Source organism: Lissotriton vulgaris, chromosome 6 (genome assembly GCF_964263255.1).
Source record: "Lissotriton vulgaris chromosome 6, aLisVul1.2, whole genome shotgun sequence".
Lineage (NCBI taxonomy): Eukaryota > Metazoa > Chordata > Amphibia > Caudata > Salamandridae > Lissotriton > Lissotriton vulgaris.
In genome coordinates, this window is record NC_141694.1 from 1,279,945,563 (window position 1) to 1,279,966,762 (window position 21,200).

Here is a 21,200-nt window from a genome sequence, read left to right on the forward strand (position 1 = left end):
CCCTCTCACACCCTCTCACACCCTCTCACACCCTCTCACACCCTCTCACACACCCTCTCACACCCTCTCACACACCCTCACACACCCTCACACACCCTCTCACACACCCTCACACACCCTCTCAACCACCCTCACACACCCTCACCAGCATAGCATAACAAAGCATAGCATAGCATAGCATAGCATAGCATAACAAAACATAGCATAGAATAACAAAAAAGCATAGGATAGCAAAACATAGCATAGCATAACAAAACAAAGCTTAGGATAGCAAAACAAAACATAGTATAACAAAACAACGCATAGCATAGCATAACAAAGCAAGGCAAAACAAAACAACGCATGGCATAACAAAGCATGGCAAAACAAAACATAGCATAGTATAACAAAACATAGCATAGCATAACATAACATAGCATAACAAAACATAGCATAACAAAACATAGCAAAACACAACAAAACAAAGCATAGTATAACATAACAAAGTATAGCAAAACATAGTATAACAAAGCACAGCATAACAAAGCACAACAAAACATAGCAGAACAAAACATAGCATAACATAACAAAACATAGCATAATATAACAAAGCATAGCATAACAAAACATAGCATAGCAAAACCTAGCAAAACACAACAAAACAGCATAACAAAACACAACAAAACATAGCATACATAATAAAACATAGCATAGCAAAGCATAGCAAAACATAGCATAGCATAACAAAACACAACATAGCATAGCATAGCATAACAAAACACAACACAACACAACATAGCATAGCATAACAAAACAAAGCTTAGCATAGCATAGCATAGCACAACAAAACATAGCATCACAAAGCATAGTATAGCATAACAAAACATAGCATAGCAAAACAAAGCATAGTATAAAAAAACACAACAAAACATAGCATAGTATAACAAAGCATAGCATAGCATAGCATAGCAAAACACAACAATGCATAGCATAAGAAAACACTGCAAAACATAGCACAGCATAACAAAACAGATCATAGGATAGCAAAACTAAACATAGCATAAGAAAACAAAGCATAGGATAGCAAAACTAAACATAGCATAACAAAACATAGCATAACATAACAAAACATAGCATAACAAAACATAGCATAACAAAACATAGCATAACAAAACATAGCAAAACGCAACAAAACAAGGCAAAACACAACAAAACAAAGCATAACATAACAAAGCATAGCAAAACAAAACATAGCATAGTATAACAAAACATAGCATAGCATAACAAAACACAACACAACACCAACAAAACAAAGCATAGCATAACAAAACAAAACATAGCATAGCATAGCAAAACATAGCAAAACACAACAAAACATATCATAGCATAACAAAGCATAACAAAACACAACAAAACATAGCATACATAACAAAACATAGCATAGCAAAGCATAGCATAGCATAACAAAGCACAACACAGCATAGCAAAACAAAACAAACCTTCGCATTGCAAAGCACAACAAAACATAGCATAAAAAAGCATAGTATAGCATAACAAAACATAGCATAGCAAAACAAAGCATAGCATAATAAAACACAACAAAACATAGTCTAGTATAACAAAGCATAGCAAAACAAAGCATAGCATAATAAAACACAACAAAACATAGTCTAGTATAACAAAACATAGCATAGCAAAACACAACAAAACAGAATAGCATAAGAAAACACTACAAAACATAGCACAGCATAACAAAACAAAGCATAGGATAGCAAAACTAAACATAGCATAGCATAACAAAACACAGCATAGCATAGCATAACAAAACAAAACATACGATAGCAAAACAAAACATAACCCAGCATACAGCATCACTCAGCACCACCACAGCATCACTCAGGGGCACCACAACATCATATACGCTACCACAGCATCAATGAACGCCACAGCATCACTCGTTCGCCATCACAACATCACTCAGCCCCACCACAGCATCAATCTGTGCAACCATTGAACAACACCTGGTTCAAATATGTTCTCTCAATGTTTCAAGCTTTATTACAAATGTAACAGAAATATGTTAATATTTCACTTCTGTTCTGGGATTTTCGTCACAATAAAATCCACTTAACATGATCTTCACAAAAGTTATTTACAACATTTTAAGCTATTGCCATTATAAATTACAATAACTTTTATTTAAGTATTAATTATAAAAAAAACATTGTTATTTGTAATATCAATACATGTAAATCACGTAAATAGAACACATATTGCATTACAAATGCTATAGGTGTCACATTTGCGAAAGTTATAACTATTGGCATTGTAAACGACAAATCTATTAATTTCGCTATTTTCAAAAACAAAACATAAATCAAAAATGTGTCATTTACAATACCAATAGCTCAAACTTTCCTAATGCGAGACCTATTGCAATGCTTGTTCTGAGGAGACACAAGTAGCAAGAAAGGCGTATAAGTAACTGATACCGAGATGGGGAAGTCTGCATATCAGTTTAGCAACAAGTAATGTTACTAAAGCAGTAAAATCACAATACACGGAGATTCTTCTGCTTGTGCTGTATGTGTCTGTCATTGTCTGATCAAAAAGCATCCATGGGGATTCATAGGCTAGCATTGCAGATCAACAGAAGAGAACTCCGAAATGGGCAGTGCTAAACCAAGTCCTTGGTTTCGTAACTGATCCCTTTCAGCTATTTGAGCCTTTTTCTAGAATTGTAGAATTACGGCATTGAAAGTGTAAATAGAGCCTGTCCCCCAGGCTGGATTCCAAGTGCAGTCTCTTTTTTTTCAAATGTGATCTTGAGAAATGGGCCCCATACCTCGTTTATGAATCCCCTACCTTAAACTAGACTTTTCCAAATGCTTAGAAATTGTCTGAAATATTTCACATTGGCAAAAATGGGACATTTTCTCTCCAGTTACATAATTCTGTATCTTGATTATCTTCATCAGTTAAACTAACTGGTGACTTATTTCTGATGAGAATTCCTGCTTTCGAGCACTTGATATTTGAGAGATTTATCAAACAAGGTTCAGAAATGGAATAATCGCTTTTAATGTTGCCTAAAGTTAATACCATTTAATGAAATAATTATAGTTTGAAGCAGCTGCATAATTCTGCTGAAGCTAGATGTTACTTTGTAGCAGAAGGGGCTGGTGAGGAGGAGATGTGTGGTGGCCTCGCCCACTTTCTTTAACATCTTCATCAATTATTTAATCAAATGTTTGTTGACACTTGCTGGAAGTAATTCTATGCCAGGGCTGAGTCTCATTTCTGTCTTACTCTTTGCTAATGAGTACTGGTGGTCAGAAGAGCAAATACCTTTTTGACTTTCTTGAGATATTCGCATCTTTCTATTGAAAAAATTGGTTGATAATGTTAAATAAAAACGCAGATCGCGTGTCATAATCACTCACACTTGTCCATACATTTGTGTCACAATGAGATCATTCAGCCAGTGTAGCAAAACAATGAGATCATTCAGCCAGTGTAGCAAATCGAATTTTGTATCTGTATACTATTCTGAAAGACAAAGTTGATTTGTGCAAATCAATAATATACCCAAGTCTTGAACATTCTGCAAGGGCTATATTGATGTTTTGCGCTAAGTTTTGGGCTTACTGAGAGGGCATTTGTGTGCAAATTTGAGTCTTTACACAAGTCTGCAATGCAATGAAATTCTTAAAAATATTTCTGAGCTAACCTGTAATAGTGTATTTGGGTACCCCATAACTCTCTTCCATTGGAGCTAGGAATGCAATTCACAGATGTTTCCTTTCAATTTGTTCTGGTTTCTCTCATCAGTCTGCTTAGGGGCTAGAGGTGAACTGCATTTTAGGGGACTACATCCTAAAATTGCAATCTCAAATATCAAATTCAGTCACATAATTTCCGTGGTTCTCTCATACTAAATTCATTTTCTTTAATATTTAAACAAGGAATGGGATTGAGTTGGTTTACAGAATATTTCAGAATATTACTAAGGAAATCCCCCAGCATAATGAAAAAAAAATCTTTATCATTAAAATACCTCACGGTTATGTCCAGTTTGGGAACTGATTAATAAGTCGCCTTTCAGAAACAAAGTGACAGGTTAAAGCAATGTCTGTTGTGATATGTCTGTGATGAAAATGTGACTACAATGCACTTCCAGCTTACAGATCTACTGCCTCTTTTGCTCTGTTGCAGGTGACTGATACCAGGTATACTTGATTTAGCACAATATTTGTTTTTTGTGAAATTTTGTCTACATTTTTTTTCTGTGCATTTAACTAGCTTTTGTGGAATGTATTTGAATGGCTTCAAAATGCAACCCACAAAGGTGCCCTATGCTCCCTAACTACTTGCTTATTCCAATGAGTTGTTCATTTGCCTTGAATCATCAGTTTTACATTTTTAGGGTATGATATGCTGAATCAATTTAAGGGAAGTGGTCCTTCTAAAAAAAGTATAACATTTTCATGGGAACATTCTTTTATATTTGCATTTCTTTAGTATGTGGAATGGCTTGAACTATCTCTTTTTATACCCTTGTAAGTGGGTTTTTGAGGTCTCCTTTTTAGGGCGAGCTGGTGTAAGCAGCGCGAAGCGCTGCCTCCAGCGAAAGCTCTATTGTAATCCACTTGCTGGGAATCTGGGACAGGGGATGGGCATGGGCAGGGCCGTCGGCGATTTCCGCATGTGTGCGCACAGGCACACGCCGTGCCCATCTCCTGTCCCAGTTCAAGAGCAAGTCAGCCTCTCGCAATTGCACACACACACACACACACACACACACACACACACACACACACACACACACACACACACACACACACACACACACACACACACACACACACACACACACACACACACACACACACACACACACACACACACACACACACACACACACACACACACACACACACACACACACACACACACACACACACACACACACACACACACACACACACACACACACACACACACACACACACACACACACACACACACACACACACACACACACACACACACACACACACACACACACACACACACACACACACACACACACACACACACACACACACACACACACACACACACACACACACACACACACACACACACACACACACACACACACACACACACACACACACACACACACACACACACACACACACACACACACACACACACACACACACACACACACACACACACACACACACACACACACACACACACACACACACACACACACACACACACACACACACACACACACACACACACACACACACACACACACACACACACACACACACACACACACACACACACACACACACACACACCCCACCCATGGTACAACTAACTCAGCCTCCTGCAATTGCTCGCACACAGACACCCCCGCAACTAAGCCCCACTCACCTGGCTACAGGCTCCATCATGCACAGGACTTCTGCCGCTCCTCCTTACGTGTGCAGCCACCACGGGGCTCTTCCTCAGGCATGGGAGCCCCGCGTCACCACTGCTGCTCTCTGCCAGGCACTCCGTGGGTGCGGGCTTCACGCAGAAGGCCCGCCCCACAACAGGCTTCACGGTCCCGAACTTCCGGTTTTCGGGACGGCGGCGGTAATACATTCTTGTTTTATGTAGGCTTCGAGATTGACTTTTGTGTGCTCTGAGAAGGCACCGTCCTCTCGTTTGATGCTTCTGAGAGAAAGGTATGTGCATGATGGGGCTGTGATTAATGGAGAAAGTTCATGAATTATGCAATAATGTAGACTAAGTTTTCATCGCGACTTCTTTGCCTGTTCCCAAAACATGAAACACGTGAGCTTTTCTTGCAGGGATAGTTTAAAAATATTTACGGCATAAATTATTAATTTAAGAGAAATGACAAGAAACAGAGGAAGGACTCTATAAATGTGACAGGGAAGCGTGGCACGTGGTCAGGATTTGGTGAAGCTAGTTTTAAACTGGTGACGTGTTTAATTAAGTAACAGCTCATTTTACACGTATAAACTGCTTTAAAAATTATTGCTGTTGCGTCTGCAGTTTGGTACGGTGTTTGCGAGTTGATGGCTGTGTTTCCCCATATATATGCCTGTGTGTGTTTATATAGATACATATTCACATGCGTTATAGTTTAAAATATGTATTCATGTGCATTTACATGCGTGTATACCCGTGATTCATCATGAGGCAATGCTAGATATGAAACCGCCACACACATTTAACACGTGTCTGGTTTTTGTTGTGAATTGCCTTTTTAACCCCTTCCCTGCTGGCTACATTCCCACGCTGTGCTGGGGGGAGGGGGGGCGCGCACAGCGCTCCCATGCTCATGACGAGTTCAGCTCGTCATGAGCTACAGTGCTCCTGTGCTCATGACGAGCTGAGCTCGTCACGGCCACACCCATTTCTTTAGAACGCTCAGCACAGCAGGGGAATTAGCCCAGCGTGCGAGCGTTCTAAATGCCATGACGAGCTCAGCTCTTCAATAGCACCGGAGCACTGTAGCTCATGACGAGCTGAGCTCGTCATGAGCATGCAAGGGGTTAAACACGTGATTTTATTGCCATGTTTTCCTGCATGTGTTTCAGATTAACTCATTTCTCAGCCTGCGTGTACTGTTTAATGTCCACCTTTCTTATATCTACCCGTCGTTTGCACCGACTAACTTAATAATGAAAAATACGACTATTCCTGAATAAACCCTCTTTCTTTACCGACAAATATATTCGGGTCTCTAGCAGTGTATTTTGTCCTTGTTTACTTTGTAGCGCCTCGACGTTCACCGCGGCACAAAACACGTTTTTTTCCCAAAACAGTAATGATCATGTTTAACCATAACTAACTCTTAACCGATCTTAGTGGAATGTTAAAATACCTGTGAAGGTAAGGCGAGGTACATTTAATAAAAACACTATTTATTGGACTACGAAGATATCACAAAACAACAACATGGGGAACAGGCAGGGTTTTGTAAATGCCCCCCTTTGATTCAAATGTGCCTTGACGGGAAATTACTGTTTTCAGCGCTACAGTCACAATTAACAACAGCGATCTTTTACTCATCCTGTATTCAAACCCCAAATCGGCCTTTCCTGGTCTTTTGTACATGTTCGCTGGTCGGCAGCTGCCTCACTATATGTTTTGTTGTTTTATTATTACATATAACATTTTACACGCCAACGTCCCCCATCGAGCGTGCGTGAGTTTACAAACTACACGTGCAATGTCAACAACAGGGGTAGCTCACAGCCGAATAACTCTCAGATATAGTTAATAAAAAACGGAATCCTGGGAAAGTCCAACTTTGTGCAGGCAACAAACATCAACCGGTTCACCCTCGAGAGGGGGGAAAAATATTGGAACCCCCTGAACCTTTTCAAGGACAGGTGTCTCGCACACTCACACCCTTCACATATAACACGGTCATGTTATAGAACTTTGCCCTCACACTACTTTAGGCCACACACACTGCGCACTCACACACTGTGCCCTCGCACTAATTTAGGCCACACACACTGCACACTCACACACTGCGCACTTACACACTGCGCACTCACACTAGTTTAGGCCAGACACACTGAGCCCACATACTACTTTAGGCCTCACACACTGCGCCCTCACACTACTTTAGTCCACACACACTGCGCTCTCACACTACTTTAGGCCACACACACTGCGCCCTCACACACTGTGCCCACACACTCCGCACCCTCACACACTCTGCACCCTCACACATTCTGCACCCTCACGCATTCTGCACCCTCACACATTCTGCACCCCCACACACACTGCACCCTCAGACACACTGCACCCTCAGACACACTGCACCCTCAGACACACTGCACCCTCAGACACACTGCACCCTCAGACACACTGCACCCTCAGACACACTGCACCCTCAGACACACTGCACCCTCAGACACACTGCACCCTCAGACACACTGCACCCTCAGACACACTGCACCCTCACACACACTGCACCCTCACACACTCATTGCCACATAATTATATGCTACATAATTACACTGCACTCAATGCAACATACACTCCAAACGATACCACTCAGTGCCACATAATTACATGCCACACAATTACTCTACTGAATACAACATACACTCCACACAATACCACTCAGTGCCACATAATTATATGCTACATAATTACAATGCAACATACACTCCAAACAATACCACTCAGTGCCACATAGTTACTCGCCACACAATTACACTCTACTGAATACAACATACACTCCTCATAATACCACTAAGTGCCACAAAATTATATGCTACATAATTACACTGCGCTCAACGCAACATACGCTCCAAATACCACTCAGTGCCACATAATTACACGCCACATAGTTACACTATCTATCGCCCTCCCTCTATCTATCTATCGCCCTCCCTCTATCTATCGCCCTCACTCTAACTATCTATCGCCCTCCCTCTAACTATCTATCGCCCTCCCTCTAACTATCTATCGCCCTCCCTCTATCTATCGCCCTCCCTCTATCTATCGCCCTCCCTCTATCTATCGCCCTCCCTCTATCTATCGCCCTCCCTCTATCTATCGCCCTCCTTCTATCTATCGCCCTCCCTCTATCTATCGCCCTCCCTCTATCTATCGCCCTCCCTCTATCTATCGCCCTCGCTCCATCTATCGCATCACCACAGCATCACTCACCACCACCACAGCATCACTCAGGGGCACCACAGCATCACTCAGGGGCACCACAACATCACTATGCGCTACCACAGCATCACTGAACCTCACAGCATCACTCGTCCCCACCACAACCTCACTCAGCACCACCACGGCATCAATCTGTGCAACGATTCAACAACAACTGGTTCAAATATGTTCTCTCAATGTTTCAAGCTTTATTACAAATGTCACAAAAAGATTTTTATATTTCACTTCTGTTCTTGGATTTTCGTCACAATAAAATACACTGAACATAATCTTCACAAAAGTTATTTACAAAAGTTTAAGTTATTGCCATTATACATTACAATAACTTTTATTTAAGTATTAATTATTTTACAAAATTAATAGCCATTGTTATTTGTAATATCAATACATCTAAGTCACGTAAATACAACACATATTGCATTACAAATGCTATAGGTGTCACATTTGCGAAAGTTATAACTATTGGCATTGTAAATGACAAAGCTATTAATTTCGCTATTTTCAAAACCAACACATAAATAAAAAAATTGTCATTTACAATACCAATGGCTCAAACTTTCCAAATGCGAGACCTATTGCATTGCAAATGCTTGTTGTAATTCAGAACTAGCCAGTGGTGTCAGTGCGATTGTAAGAGGGAAGATTTGGTGTTGTTTTTCTAAACTGCAAACTGCTCTTCAATTCTCTCAACATTCACTATCTCCTATTTTCCTCCTTAGGTGCAGGGGCAACCTCCACACCTCGTAAGTACAACAGCAATGTATCTAATTCGTCTTAAAGTATAATGTAAAGTATAATGTACTTTGAACAAACAATTCTGTATTTGGGTTTTACGTGTCTGGCGCTTGTGCCATTCATGGCGCACGCACCTATTCTGTTATAGTATACTTACTTTAAGTAGCTTTGAGTCCACATCTGTCAGTTATTGACTTTTTTTGCTCCATATCCCACTGGCTTGAGACATTGGCAAGCTCATCTTGAATGTACCATAAGGGTATTTTAGTCCCACTGTTTCTGTTGTCTGTTTAGGTGTGTCCTTCTGACAAAGCCAATAGGTCTCGCCTTTGCAAGAGCTATTAGCTTTGCCAATGTGTTTCAGGTGTGTTATACACAAGCGTGACAGTTCTTCAACATGATTAAAAATTAGTGGCGTAGAGGAGAGTGGTGGGGAGGGTTGTAGAGTGGAATGGCGAAGAGTTGATTAGAGTGCTGTGGCAGAGAGTGTTGTATATTGTAGTGGCATAATGTGGAGTCACGTTGAGTGGCATACACTGGAGTGGCATAGAATAGAGTGGACTGGTTTTGAGTGTATAGGCTTAGAGTGTTGCAGAGTGTAGTGGCATAGAGTGCAGTGGTATAAAATTCAGCAGCGTGCAATGCAGTTGCGTAGATTAGTGCAGTGACATAGAGCGCAGTTGTGTAGAGTGAATTGGCATAAAGTGCAGTGGTTAAGAGTAGAGTGCAGGAGCATGGCGAGGCGTAGAGTACTTGCTTCAGAGTAGAGTGAAGTGGCATATAGTGGAGTGGTGCAGGGTAGAGTGCAGTTGCGTACAGTGGCATAGAGTGTAATGGCTTAGAGTAAAGTGGTGTAGAGTGCAATGGCATAGAGTAAAGGGGTGTAGAGTGCAGTGTTGCAGAGTGGCATAAAGTGGAGTTGTGCAGAGTAGATTGGTGTGGTCTTGACTGAAGTGGTGTAGAGTGCAGTTTCAAAGAATGCAGTAGCATAGAGTAGAGTGGGGCAGGGTAGAGCAGAGAGGCGTAGAGTGCAGTGGCATACAGTTGAGTGGTGCGGAGTGTAGTGGTTAAAGTGAAGTGGTGCAGAGTAGAGTGAAGTGGTGTGGAGCAGTTTGGAGTGGAGTAGCGTGGAGTGGAGTAATCATGGTGTGGTAGCACACTGTCATTACAGACAGCACATTTTAAAATGAAATGACCATTACATTTGAACAGAGACACAGATTTACTAATACAACCATACAGTGCACTGACCAAAATGTGAGGAAATGTTATCACCTAACGTAAAGATTTGTTTTGATCATATTCAAGCATTTGTTTCCAACAATCATTAGAATTAACAAAAGTGTGTTTTATTTGTGTTCCTAATTCTGATACATTCTGAAATACTTGCACAGTTAATACAAAAGTTTTTTTTTATTATTGTCCTCATTCACCTCAAACCCCATTGAATAAACAAGCTGTCCTTACCATTACTCAGTGATCTGAGAAGAGTAGGCATTAAGTTGGAATCTCGTGGTGCCTTCAGCCTGTAGGTACATTGACAGAGATGAATGTTGCTACCCCCAAAAAAGGGGGAGAGGTTACTCTTCGACTAGGCCCGCAAGAGCCTGATAGACATCTTCGTTGGCAGACGTGCGGGGTTATACCACAAAACACCTCGGGTCTAAACAGAGAAATAGGAGAATGGGAAAAGAACAAGGTATATGTACGTCAAGGGTTAAGACAACAACCTCCTCTATTGGAGAAGAGAACCTCTTGTGCCAAAACCCATCATTCACAAATTGTGATGTCTCATCATTTGGGTCTGGCCTCCTCTCACCAGGGACCTCAGTCTGAGAGATTGACTGGGGTACCCTTAGCTGATAGAAGAGCTAGAGGATGGCTGATGACTCCATGAAACCCAAAGGCACAACTACATATTGTGTGAAGAGGATTATTTGCTCAAAAGAAATCGAAAAGGCCGTGCTGAATAATACAAAAGGGTGTGTTTAAAAATGACTAAGAGAACTCTATAACCAGTTTATTCTAAGACTGCCATTGTCAAGATTAAAAAGCAGTAAGCTAACACTTGAAGATGTCAAATGTTGAGCAGTGAAATTAGGTCAACATGTTTCTGCCCTCACAAGGATCTAACAGTATCGGGGCATTCTTAAGGACCAAAATGATGAATTATATAAAGCTGCTGCTAATAGTGAAAAACTGTAAAGTGATAAAAATAAACACAAGTATATACTCAACCGGTAATGTCCAACTGGGCAAGTTTGGAAGTGATTACCGGGTACCTGTAAAAACAATATACAATTAATAAAAACAACAGTTACCCCACCTACCCCACTCTCCAAACCAATAGCTACTCCTATATGTGAGTGCTTCAATGAAACCCGAAAGTGGTTTCAACCATGTCTAAATAATACATGCACTTACCCATATCAATTGGGTGTCACCCTCACCTCAACCTGGTCACTACTCAGGGAATGGGGCCAGCTCTGTAACGAAAAAATTAATGCCCATGACGCAATCTGTCTAGGCACAACTCTCCGTCATGTACTTCTCAATCGTTCACCACCCAGACACGCGCAGTGCACCCTCAGTAAACTGAAAACTCCTGTACTCATGGTTATAAACGCAACTCTGGTAGAACACAAAATACAAACTAGTCTGATGTAATCCAATGAAAATGACGTATTCACTGAATATTTAAATATGAAAGAAAACAAGGGTCACATCTGTGTCCTATATTAATTCTAGTGACTCTATTAGATTGGCCAGTATAGGTGTCTTAAACAACTAGCTATGGAAACCAGTAGGAGAATGCGTCTCCAAATGTAGTAATTACCTGGTGTTAAGAAGCCAAGTCTAACGAACTGGCAATGCAGAAATCTAAAAGATTAATGGCTCTGGTGAAATTCCATCAGTAACACAGTCTGTACTAATATAAGACGAAAGGCTCTGAGTTCTTACATGAGCCAGCCTCTTAAATAGTCATCTTGTATTTGTCATAAATGCTGCGTATATGTAAATGGATATAAATTAAGTGCTCATAATGTGGAGACCTATCCGACTCGGGGTCAGAAGTGTAGTCCTCATTACATGCACTGCGTCTCTCAAAGCACCTCAAGTGAAAGTTAAAAGTTAACCTGTCAAAGATCGAGAAAGACCTAGCGAGATGAGGCCTTACCTGTCCGTCGGTACCCCAGCACGGTCATTGAGTAATGACCGGAGGTACCGGCGGCGGACAAATCTCGATCTTATAACGGCTGCTTGAAGAGGCGTCGAGCAAGGCGTAGGGGTCCTGTTTAGGTGTCAGATCTACTGCCTGTGCACAAAACCGTGGGCGAGTACACTGCGCATGACTGCAGTCAAGACACTGACTTGTTGCGCATGGTCACCACGCTGCAAGGTCGGATGTGAATACTGGCAAATCGTAAGCACTGTCCATAGTCAAATGCTCAATAAAGTTTTGTAATGCGCGATCGGACATCGGCGCGGAGTATCAAATTGGCGAAATCAATATCCAATTTATTAAGCCACTAAATTACAATGTCCGGTCTGTATCAATTCCAATAAAAGATGGAAAAACGAGAAAAAGAGGCATAATATGCAGATTGCATACAATGGACGTCTGACAACTCTGTGTGCGAATGTTCAATGCACAGGCAGTGCATCTATGTCATTTTGATCAAGTCTCATCAAAAAATGCACAAGTGACACGCCGCACTTCAAGAGAAGGGCACGTGGAGGTTGAAAAAAATGTGTTGGGAAATGTTCATGTGCCCAAGCATATTAGAGTACAATAGTCCACTGATAGCTAGAATGAAACTACAGTGAAAACATGCTAAAAATGACAGATGGTCAAACTGTATACAGAGGTGGCATCCGTGCGGGGGTGCCAAACATGGTCCAAAGAGTACCAAGGAGACATATTCATAGGACCCGCTGTTCATAGATACATAGTTAGAACACAAGCATACATCCCTATCATTCATGTCCTAGCCCAGTTTAGCAACGGGCCCAAGAAATTCTGTCTTTTTACTACTGCAAGCTCTGGACAGGTCCATCTTAGATGTCTCATACATCGATGCTAACCAATCGGAGTGCATGGGAGGGGAAGGTTCAATCCAACGCTTGCATATTTGCCTCCTAGCTAGAAAAATAGAGTAGAATAAAAAAGATCTAGCTGGTCCAGTGACTTGATTAGTAAGGCCAAAAATTATCAGGGCCAAGTCTATTTGAATTGGAGATCCCAAAATATACGCCAATTACTTCCAAACTCTGTCACAAAAGAGTACAATGGCAGGACAGTCTTTGAACATATGTATATCTGAGGTTTCAAACAGGCCGCACTTCCTACAGCTGACTGGGGTCCCATTTGAAAATTTAATGGAGAAAAATAGGCCCTATGTACTGTGAATAAGTGATTTCTCTTCAGCCAGACAGGTTTTACTATTCTAAAGAGTTTTAAATGAATTTCGCCACAATTGCTCGCACTGTTCATTTGGGAGATGTTCACTCCATAGTTCATCTGCAAGTTTAAATTCACCATCACAGCTTCCTCCATTGCCCAATACCAGTGAGAGACATACCTCCTCCCTACTGGCCTGGCTACTAACTGTTGTTCAAGAGTGTTGCCCCAGCCTATGGGATTTTTCTGGCTTTGCTGTGTTTGGACCCAGCTCTGCAACTGGATATACTTGAACTTTGAAAGGCCCACTCCCACTCTTTCTCTTAGTTGTTCCCAGATCTCCCCATACCATCAAACTTGCTTCTCTAAGTGGTAAAGCAAGTCTATCATGAAGGCATTCTGGCGTGCCCGGTGAGTCCCAGAGTGGCGCTAGACTTGAAAAGTAATTAAGGCCAACAAGGCGCTTTAGTCTAGCCCATGCTCTAACCATCGCTTCGAGGACTTTAGGTTTAACCTTGTTGAAGAATTTTGGTTCCCCAAATTTAAACAAAGAGCCCTCCTTAGGTAGACTGGCCCCCCCTTAACATAGCCAGGAACATGCCTCCTACCCCAGTGCTTACAGGCATTTTTAACAGCATCCTGGAATGTGAAAACTGAAAGGCCCAAGCATAATACTGTGAGTCAGGTAGAGCAAGACCACCTTTCTCTCTCCTACGCCTTAACTACTTCCAGGCTATTCTGGCAGTTCTATATGCCCAAATAAGAGTTTACGACGTGCTGAAGTTTATCAATAGCTGGTTTGGCAAAGTGTAGGGGAATTGAATTAAAGAGAAAGGTTATTTTATGTAGCACCACCATGTTAACCAGATTCACCCTGAATGGTTAAAGGGAGATGGGCCAAAGATTTCATCTGTTTTTGTCACTCCCTTGACATCTGCGCTAAATTAACTTCTGCAATCTTGGCTGTGTCCTGGTCAATTCAAGTTTCTGTCCACAGTTAATACAAATGTTGTTGTGTGCTAGAAAATACTCTTTCCAACCCAAATTTCCTGCAAGATTGTCACACAAATTCTTTCACTTTGAAGTCCAAGAAAGAAAAGTAAACAAGAGCCCTCAGAAAACCATGCCTGACGTTTGACCTTAGTCTTTGAATGCACAACAAATGACAAGATAAGAACAATATTTCTAGGCCTGTTTACAGAAAGGGAGCCCTCAGAAGGATACTCTAAATAAGGTGTGGGCAAGGGAAGGTATGAACTCCAGCTGGACACCCTAAGACAAATAAAGCCAGCAAATGGAGAGCAAGAAAACGTGAGTTACAAACCACAAAACCAGTGTCAAGCAATGTGCAGAATGCATTCCTAGGTCTACTTTCTGAATGTCTCCAAGATGTCTTTAGCAAACCAGACAGCTGTTCTGTCTGGTCGGCTGCGACCTATAAAGGATTAAACACTACACACTCAAGCCTTGACAAAGCCAACAGATTTGGTGTTTGAACAGCGTTCGCCCACCCAGTAAGAATGTCAAACTTATTGGTGTGTCCAGTGATTATTTATTTTAATCTGTTTTGTGTGAAACTGTTCCAGTACAGAATAAATTGATAGCCCTCAATAAATCTTGATCTTGTCGAAAGGTTGTGCAACATCATCTTGACGTCTGCTGCTCTTTCAGTTATCTAATCTCTAATTACCAAGAACAGGATGGTTCCAGCCAGCAAAATATTTCTTGGGCAGAATGGCTGTTCCCTTTTTATGAGTCCAGATATCTCAAGTACTTTTAAGGCTCAGGCTGTAGCCTACTGGTACATAAAGCACAAACAGGCATTGAATCGCCTTTTCGGCAAGTAGCACGCTACTCCGGAACCCAATGAGGATTCGTGGTGAATTAGTGAAGGGAGATATGAAGTTAGTTTGAGCGGTGGACATGTGAGTTTATTTGGATTGAAAAAGGATAGTGAAGGGATAGAAGAGGGAAGAGTTTGCATTTATATAGCGCTTGCTACCCCTGATGAGGTGTTGAAGCGCTTTTTAGCGGGTAGCACGCTACTCCGGAACCCAAACAGGATTCATGGGAAATTAGCATAGAGAAATATGAAATTAATTTGAGCGATGGACATGTTAGTTTGTTAGTTGGATTGAAAAGAATAGTGGAGGGATGGACAAGGGAAGGGTCTAGAAAGTGTTTTGTTTGGCGCTCATAGCAGAAGTAGAAGGTTTGGGATTAGTAAAGGGGAGGTGGAGGGGGAAGAGTCAGAGGGAAGGGTTTAAAGAGGCTTATTTGGGAGACCTGAATAGTAAGAGTTATGAGATGATGCAAGGAAGGGTAGAGAATGGAAGAGTCTAGAAACAGTTATTTTGGGGATCATAGTAGTGGAAAGGGGTTTGGAATGAGTCCGAGAGTGGAGGTAGAGGATATATTGAGAGAGGTATAGGGTGAGATATAGTGTAGTGCATTGGAGATGCTGAATTCGAGGTAAAGTCTTAAATATAAAGATACATAAGTGTATAAGGAAGGTAATATATGTAGATTTAAGTTGTATTAATAAAATCAGACTTTCAAGTGTTGCTGTACTTTAATGTATTTGTTTTTATTTAAAAAAGATATAATTCATTAGAGAACAATTGTAGATAAATAGTTATGATAAAGATTTACTTATTTAAGCAGTGACCTATATACATATTAAACATAGACTAATATAACCATAAGTAATATGTACATTTGTTAAGCGGAACTAATGAATAGCTATATTTTATAAACATAATTAATATACACTTTATACAAGGCAAAACGCTATAGTCCAAATAAATGCTTATACAGGGATATGCTGTAAATGTATGTTTGAGTTTGGTGGTTATGTGGGGAATAGCCAACTCTTGAGTAGTCTTCTAAAGATAAGGTAGTTATCCATGGATCTTATGTTTGGGGTAAAGAGTTCCATAGTTTGACTGCTTCAACAGTGAAGGATGTGCCACCAATGGTATTTTTCTTGTATGGTTGGATCTTGAGGCAATGTGCCAATCCAGAGCAAAGGTTCCTTTGTTGAATGCATTTGGTGATTTTATTCCTGATGAAGAGCGGTCCTGTTCCATGTATTGCTTTGTGGGTGAAACAAAGCAGCTTGAATGTGGATCTACTGGCATCCGGTAACCAATGTAGGGACTTAAAGGCAGGGTAGATGTGGGCTTGTGGCTTTATATGTAAGAGTAGTCTAGCAACAAGTTCTGAATCAGTTGTAGTCTTTTCATAGTTGTTAAGGACGATCTGTGGTAAAGGCTATTGGTGTAATGGAGTTTAGACAGAACAAGAGAGGTAGTACCCTGGACTTTGTGTGGAAATCCCAGGTGCGGGAAGATGTGTTGCATAGTTTTTATAGTACCGAAGCTTGAATCTTGCTAGTTGTCCACTTGGGCATTCATTGATAGCTTGGAGTCCATGGTAATTCCTAGGTTTCTTACTTCCTTTGATACTTTGGGCGGTGTTCCTAGATCGTCAGGCCAGGAGGCGAAAAGGTCATAATTTATCCAATCCCCACATGTGAGTATGTCCGTTTGGGAAGCATTCAATTTGAGATGGCTCCATGTCATCCACTGATCAACGGTTCTGAGGCAACAGAAAATTTGGGGCGTTTCCAATGTCTTCTGGGCTTTCCAGTTAAAAGGAGTATTTGTGTGTTATTTGGATAGTTATAGCATGTGAGGTGAAATTGATTGATCAGTGCCGGTAATGACTTCGTATAGATGTTGAAAAGCATGGGTGAAATAAGAGCCTTGAGGAACCCCTGCTTTTGTGAAGTATGGTTTGGACGAGAAAGGAGGGGTATGGATAGCATTAGTTCTGTTTTGAAGGTAGGATGTGATCCAGTCGAGAGCAGTCAGCTCTATTTGGGCTTCATAGAGTCTTTGTATTAGTGTGTCATGGTCCATTGGGTCAAAGGCAGCTGAGAGGTTCAAGAGAACTACTACATTAACTTCATTTTGTCAACTGTGTACTTAAGGTCATCCCAGATGCCAATGAGGGCAGATTCTGTGCCTCTTCGTGGACGTAATCCTGTTTGGAAGTCTGAAAGTATGGAATTATCTTCAATGAATTGTGACATCTGGGCGAATGCTGCTCTTTCTATCAGTTATCCCAGGAAACGTCCATTTGTAATCGGTCTGTAGTTATCAGGGTTAAGCGGGTCCAGGTTTGTTTTCTTTAGTAATGGGGGTCGGTATGATTTATTTCAAGATCTTCTGGAAATAGTCCTGTAGTTAAGGAATTGTTGATGATGATTCTTACTAGTGGGGCAGTAGAGGTTATTAGAAGAATTTTCTTGAATGTTTGTGATGGACATGGGTCAGAAGGGCTAACAGGAGGCCTGCTTGCTGTGACCAGGTCCATAAATGTATTGTGTGATATTTGTTGGAAGGAATGCAGAAGCTGGGTGAGCCTACTCTTGGAGGTGTGTTTTTGGATAAAGGTTGGTGCTGGTGGTTTTTCTTTGTTTTAAATAGGAGTCCAGCATGTCTGCTTTGGTGTGTAATGATTTGCCAGTTTGTCTGAATTCTCGAGTAATGGGATGAGCTCCTTCAAGGCAATTTCGTTTATGAACTTTTGTGATCATTTTATATAATTCTTTATTTGCACTTTCAGGATGTTGAATTCTGTTTAAGTAGTATTTTTCTTAGCTTTTTTGGTTGCGGACTTGTACAATTGGTTACGTTTCTGTAGGTGAAGTGTGTCTTGATTGATGTTTGTTTTGAGCCAGGTAAATTGCAGCTTTCTAATTTGCTGTCTTATCTCTTTTACCTGTGGAGTGGTGTGGCTCACTGGTTAGAGGCGGCAGACCCGGAAGCTGAGAACGGCCCGGGACCAGGGTTCAATTCCCGACGCAGCAGGGTCGTGGACCAGGGTCAGGGGACTCGATAATTCTCGCCTCGGTGCCTACTCTAACCAGGGATCACACTCGGCAACTCTGGGCATTAGCTTGCCTCATCTCTACAACGGCCCCCCACATTCGCTGGGGATGCCTGGTTTCACCTTGGAGATACCCAGTAGGGACCATCTCACAGGGATAGCCAGGACGGGTTCCCCAGCGGTCTACAGCGCCACGACGCCTCAGGGCAGCAGTGTGCTTTACAAGACGCATACATTACATTACATCACATTACCTCTGCATTTCTCAAAGGTGCCTCTTTTCTTATGTCCTTTTGTGTTCTTAGTTGTATTAGGATATAAGAAGCTTCCAGTAGCCACTCATATACTTTTTGAATAGTTCTGTATTGGATGTTAGTTGCGTTTCTGAGTGTTCAAAATGGAGTTTGTTCAATGGTCTATAGTTGGATGCATGTAAGGTGATTTTAGGTGTGTTGCTTTGTGATGTTTTATGTTAGAAAGCAAGCAAATGGTGGTCTGACGATGTGACTGGAGTAATTGTTTGAAAGGTAACTAGTTCTGTATTTGCATAAATGACATCTAAGGATGTGTCCGGTGATGTGTGTGGGATTGTGTACGATGTGATGTAGGTTCAGTGTGTCTAGGCCAGTGATGATTAATTTTTGGATGGGGCATTTTGGGTTTGTCAAACCAAATGTTTAGGTCACCAAGAATGCATAGGTCGGAGTGTAGTGTTATAAGAGTTGAAACTGTGTCTCGAAGTGTGTCTGGAAATGTTGAATTGCTAGATGGAGGTCTGTAAAGGAGCGCAAAGTTACAGGATGAAGATGGTGTGGGGTTGCATCTGGTGAAGAGGACCACACAACCTTGTATGGAGACGTCACCAGCTATATTGATATTTAATGGTTGTTTGAATGCAACAGCTATGTCACCTCCTCTTTTGCCTATATGATTGTGTGTAATAGTTTGATAGCCTAGAGGAATGGCTTCATGCAACACTGGAGCCATGTCCTCTCCCAACCATGATTCAGTTAGCAGAGTAAGTCCGTTTGTGTGTCAGTGAGAAGGTGGTAGATGTGATGATGCTTTTTTGAGAGTGATCGATCATTTATTAGTTGGCAGTTCAGAAACAGTGCTTTGGAAATGGTGTTGTGTGTCTGAGATTTTGTTGTGCTGGTGCTTGTTAGGTTTTGTTTTTGAGGAGTAGGTAGAGGAGGTGATGTATTTGAGAAGTATTGTTATGTAAAGTATTGTTGGTCAGTAGAAGCTGCAAGGTAAATGTGTTGTGAGAGGGGATGAACAAGAGTTAAGAGTGTTTGTCTTAAATGTAATTGATAATAGAGGTAATATGTGTGATGTAGTTGAGTGTAAGAGTTGTGCTGTGTTGTTTTTGATAAAATGAAGAGGAGGTTGTTGGATGAAAAGATGGAAGGCTAAGTAAAGGTTTATTTGTGACAGAAAGGGGTTTTTAGGCGTAAATAGAGCCAGTAGTGTGTCTGGATGGGATATAGTTATGTATGGTGTGGAATTGGGTTGTTTTTGTGTTTGTGATAACTGGATTGGTTAGTAGTATAGGACAGAGTGGTGTTTTGTGTGTGAGTGAAGGTGCAAATGTGTGGTAGTTGGAGTAGAAGTGTGTAAAGGTGTGGTTTGTGGGGTTTTGTAGTGGGTGCTGAGACATTGAAATGTGTGTATTGTTTGTTAGTAATAAATGAGTAGAGTATATTTACTGTGAGTGTGTTGATGTGGATGTGGGAGGGATAAGATGGGTTCTGGTGAATGGGAAAATGGGCAACATCTCTGGCCCTAGGCCTGACCAGGTCCCACTACGCAGCTGCCCTTATCCTCTCCACTCTTCGCCTCGACGCCCGGGCAGAGAATCCTGACATTAAATAGCCCTAGTGATCAGGTCACCCCTTTGGCAATGGGAACCCGAGCCCTAACCAATCACACCACTAACCCTAAGCCTTAGGACCAATAAGAGACCAGACACTTACAGCCAATCACAGCCCTAGTCATAGCAGCCAATCCGAAACAAACACTAAGCGCTAGGTCCAGAAGAACCCTAGGCCCAGGAACCAATCAAAAACCTTAGATTTATCCGCCAATCTGAACACTAACCCTAATCCCTACATCCAATGAAATTAGTAACCGAGGGACCAATCAGAACCCTAGACCTATCAGCCAGTCAGAACGCTAGCCCTAAGTCCTACGTCCAATAAAATCAGTAACCCAGGGACCAATCAGATCCCTAGACCTATCAATCAATCAGAACACCATCCCTAAACCCAATAGAAACGCCAGATACAGCAGCCAATCCGAGCACAAATGTAATGTCCAATATCTAACTTATATAAGGAGCGTGTGACCTCGAGCAAAGGCTGATGGCCAGAGGGCAGGGACAGCTGCTCATGAAGTCAGAATCTCCTTGGATGCAGACCGGCTCAATCCACACTTTTTAGGTCTTATTTTA

General features: G+C 41.6%; 1 protein-coding gene across 2 annotated transcripts in view; it reads left to right on the forward strand.

Annotated features, from left to right (window-relative positions):
• The window catches only part of MAP7 (microtubule associated protein 7), an 810,320-nt gene that overhangs the window by 219,141 nt on the left and 569,979 nt on the right, over positions 1-21,200 (forward strand). The window contains exon 2 of one of the 2 annotated variants that reach the window (XM_086927405.1): positions 9,435-9,458. The exons of the other annotated variant lie outside the window; for it this stretch is intronic. Coding sequence (XP_086783531.1) covers positions 9,435-9,458 — 24 coding nt within the window. The remainder of the gene's footprint in view (positions 1-9,434; positions 9,459-21,200) is intronic. 2 annotated transcript variants of the gene reach the window in all.